This window comes from Lottia gigantea (genome assembly GCF_000327385.1).
Source record: "Lottia gigantea unplaced genomic scaffold LOTGIsca_51, whole genome shotgun sequence".
Classification (NCBI taxonomy): domain Eukaryota; kingdom Metazoa; phylum Mollusca; class Gastropoda; family Lottiidae; genus Lottia; species Lottia gigantea.
Window position 1 is genome coordinate 1,403,836 of NW_008709752.1, and position 1,428 is coordinate 1,405,263.

Consider the following 1,428-nt stretch of genomic DNA (forward strand, 5'->3'; position numbering starts at 1 on the left):
AAGTAAGTTTAACCCTTCACGTTCCACTCGTGTGAGATTAGGCTTTTTCGTGTGTTATGGAAAGGTTCACTATTTGGCTATTCATACTCGCAAATGCTTTCAATATTTCAGGATGGATGGCGGCCTGAGGGGGTGTCCACGTGGATGTAGGAATAAACATTGTTCTAGCACCACGTGGGGGGTGGTTTCGAAAAAAATATGTACAGCTAAGATTTCGTTGAAATCGTTCAATGGATGGTCGGAGATAATTCAAGTCAGCTATCTTTGGTGTGGGAATAAATTTAAGTCCACGGTCTAAGATTGAATGCTGAAGGGATGTGAGAATTTTGCGGCTCAAGTTAACTACAGTTTGGCCTAGCGGTGGCCTCTCAGTATTTTTATCCCCAGTAATTAGTTTAAAGACTTACTCGATGCTTGAAGCTGGTTTATCCAAAACAAATAAATGCTGTTTGCTGTTTCTGGAGACCAATGAAGATTATCAACTGGTTCGAATTCTTCTTCGTAGGGTGGTAAGATTGTTGCGCTGTTGATACTGGACTCCATCATCATGTTGTTGAGAGTGCTGAGGTTCTGTTGTGCTTTCTTCGAGATTTTATTTGAAATGGGTATACATGTGAAGAGGATCTTGGAGTTTGGGAAGGTTTTGTTGGCTGTGGCGATTAATTTCTGGGCTTGGTTAAAGGAGGTCTTTGGTAGCTGATCACGGTTGTTGAGGCCTACATGAAGAATAATGGTAGTAGGTTTGGGATCATGGTCGTATGATTCCAGGATTGACTGTATGTGATGGATTTGGGCACCGGGGTAAGAATGTATTTCAGTGTCTGAACTGGTTTTGGTAATTCGATTCAGGTTAGATGATCCAATAATTAAGGTAGATTTCTTTAGAGCGGGTAGCTTCCATAATGATTTGTCCTTGGTTTGGTGATAATACGGTTTGGTAGCGGATATAATGGTCATCGACGGTGTGATTGGTACTGGTTTGGTAGTTGTTAGAATTGTAGCATTGGGAACGGACTGGGATCTCGTTCGAGGGGGAGGTCTGGAAATACATCTCGACTTGGATGGAGATTGAGGGGTGGTTTGCTGGTCCAAAAACGCACAGAAGGAAGAAAGGTTGGCGGATCCTGGATCACGTGGTGAAGATTCAGGTGGTGTGGAAGGGGAAGACGAGTCTGAAAGTGAAAAGATAAGGGGAGTGCCCTCTCTACGAGAGCGTTTACCTATGTCTGCTGGACTAGGTTCGGCAGCGCCGTGGCTTTAGATGGTGCAGGTGTAGTATCCATTTCAGTTGGTATAGATATGGTTACTCTGGTTTTTGTTTCGTTGATTGTTTGGTAGAACTTGGTGATTACAGCTTGAGTGAGACGTTTCCCATAGGAGCGACGGGCCCAGGACAGGGCATGAGAAACGATGCGGTCGACGGCAGGT

At 44.3% G+C, this 1,428-nt stretch overlaps 1 protein-coding gene across 1 annotated transcript in view; it reads right to left on the reverse strand.

The window, feature by feature from the left end:
- The window catches only part of LOTGIDRAFT_165458 (hypothetical protein), a gene marked incomplete at both ends in the record, with an annotated part of 14,051 nt that extends 13,502 nt beyond the window's left edge, over window positions 1–549 (reverse strand). Inside the window, one exon of the mRNA XM_009062472.1 lies at window positions 408–549. Coding sequence (XP_009060720.1) covers window positions 408–549 — 142 coding nt within the window. The remainder of the gene's footprint in view (window positions 1–407) is intronic.
- Between the last annotated feature and the right edge of the window lie 879 nt (window positions 550–1,428).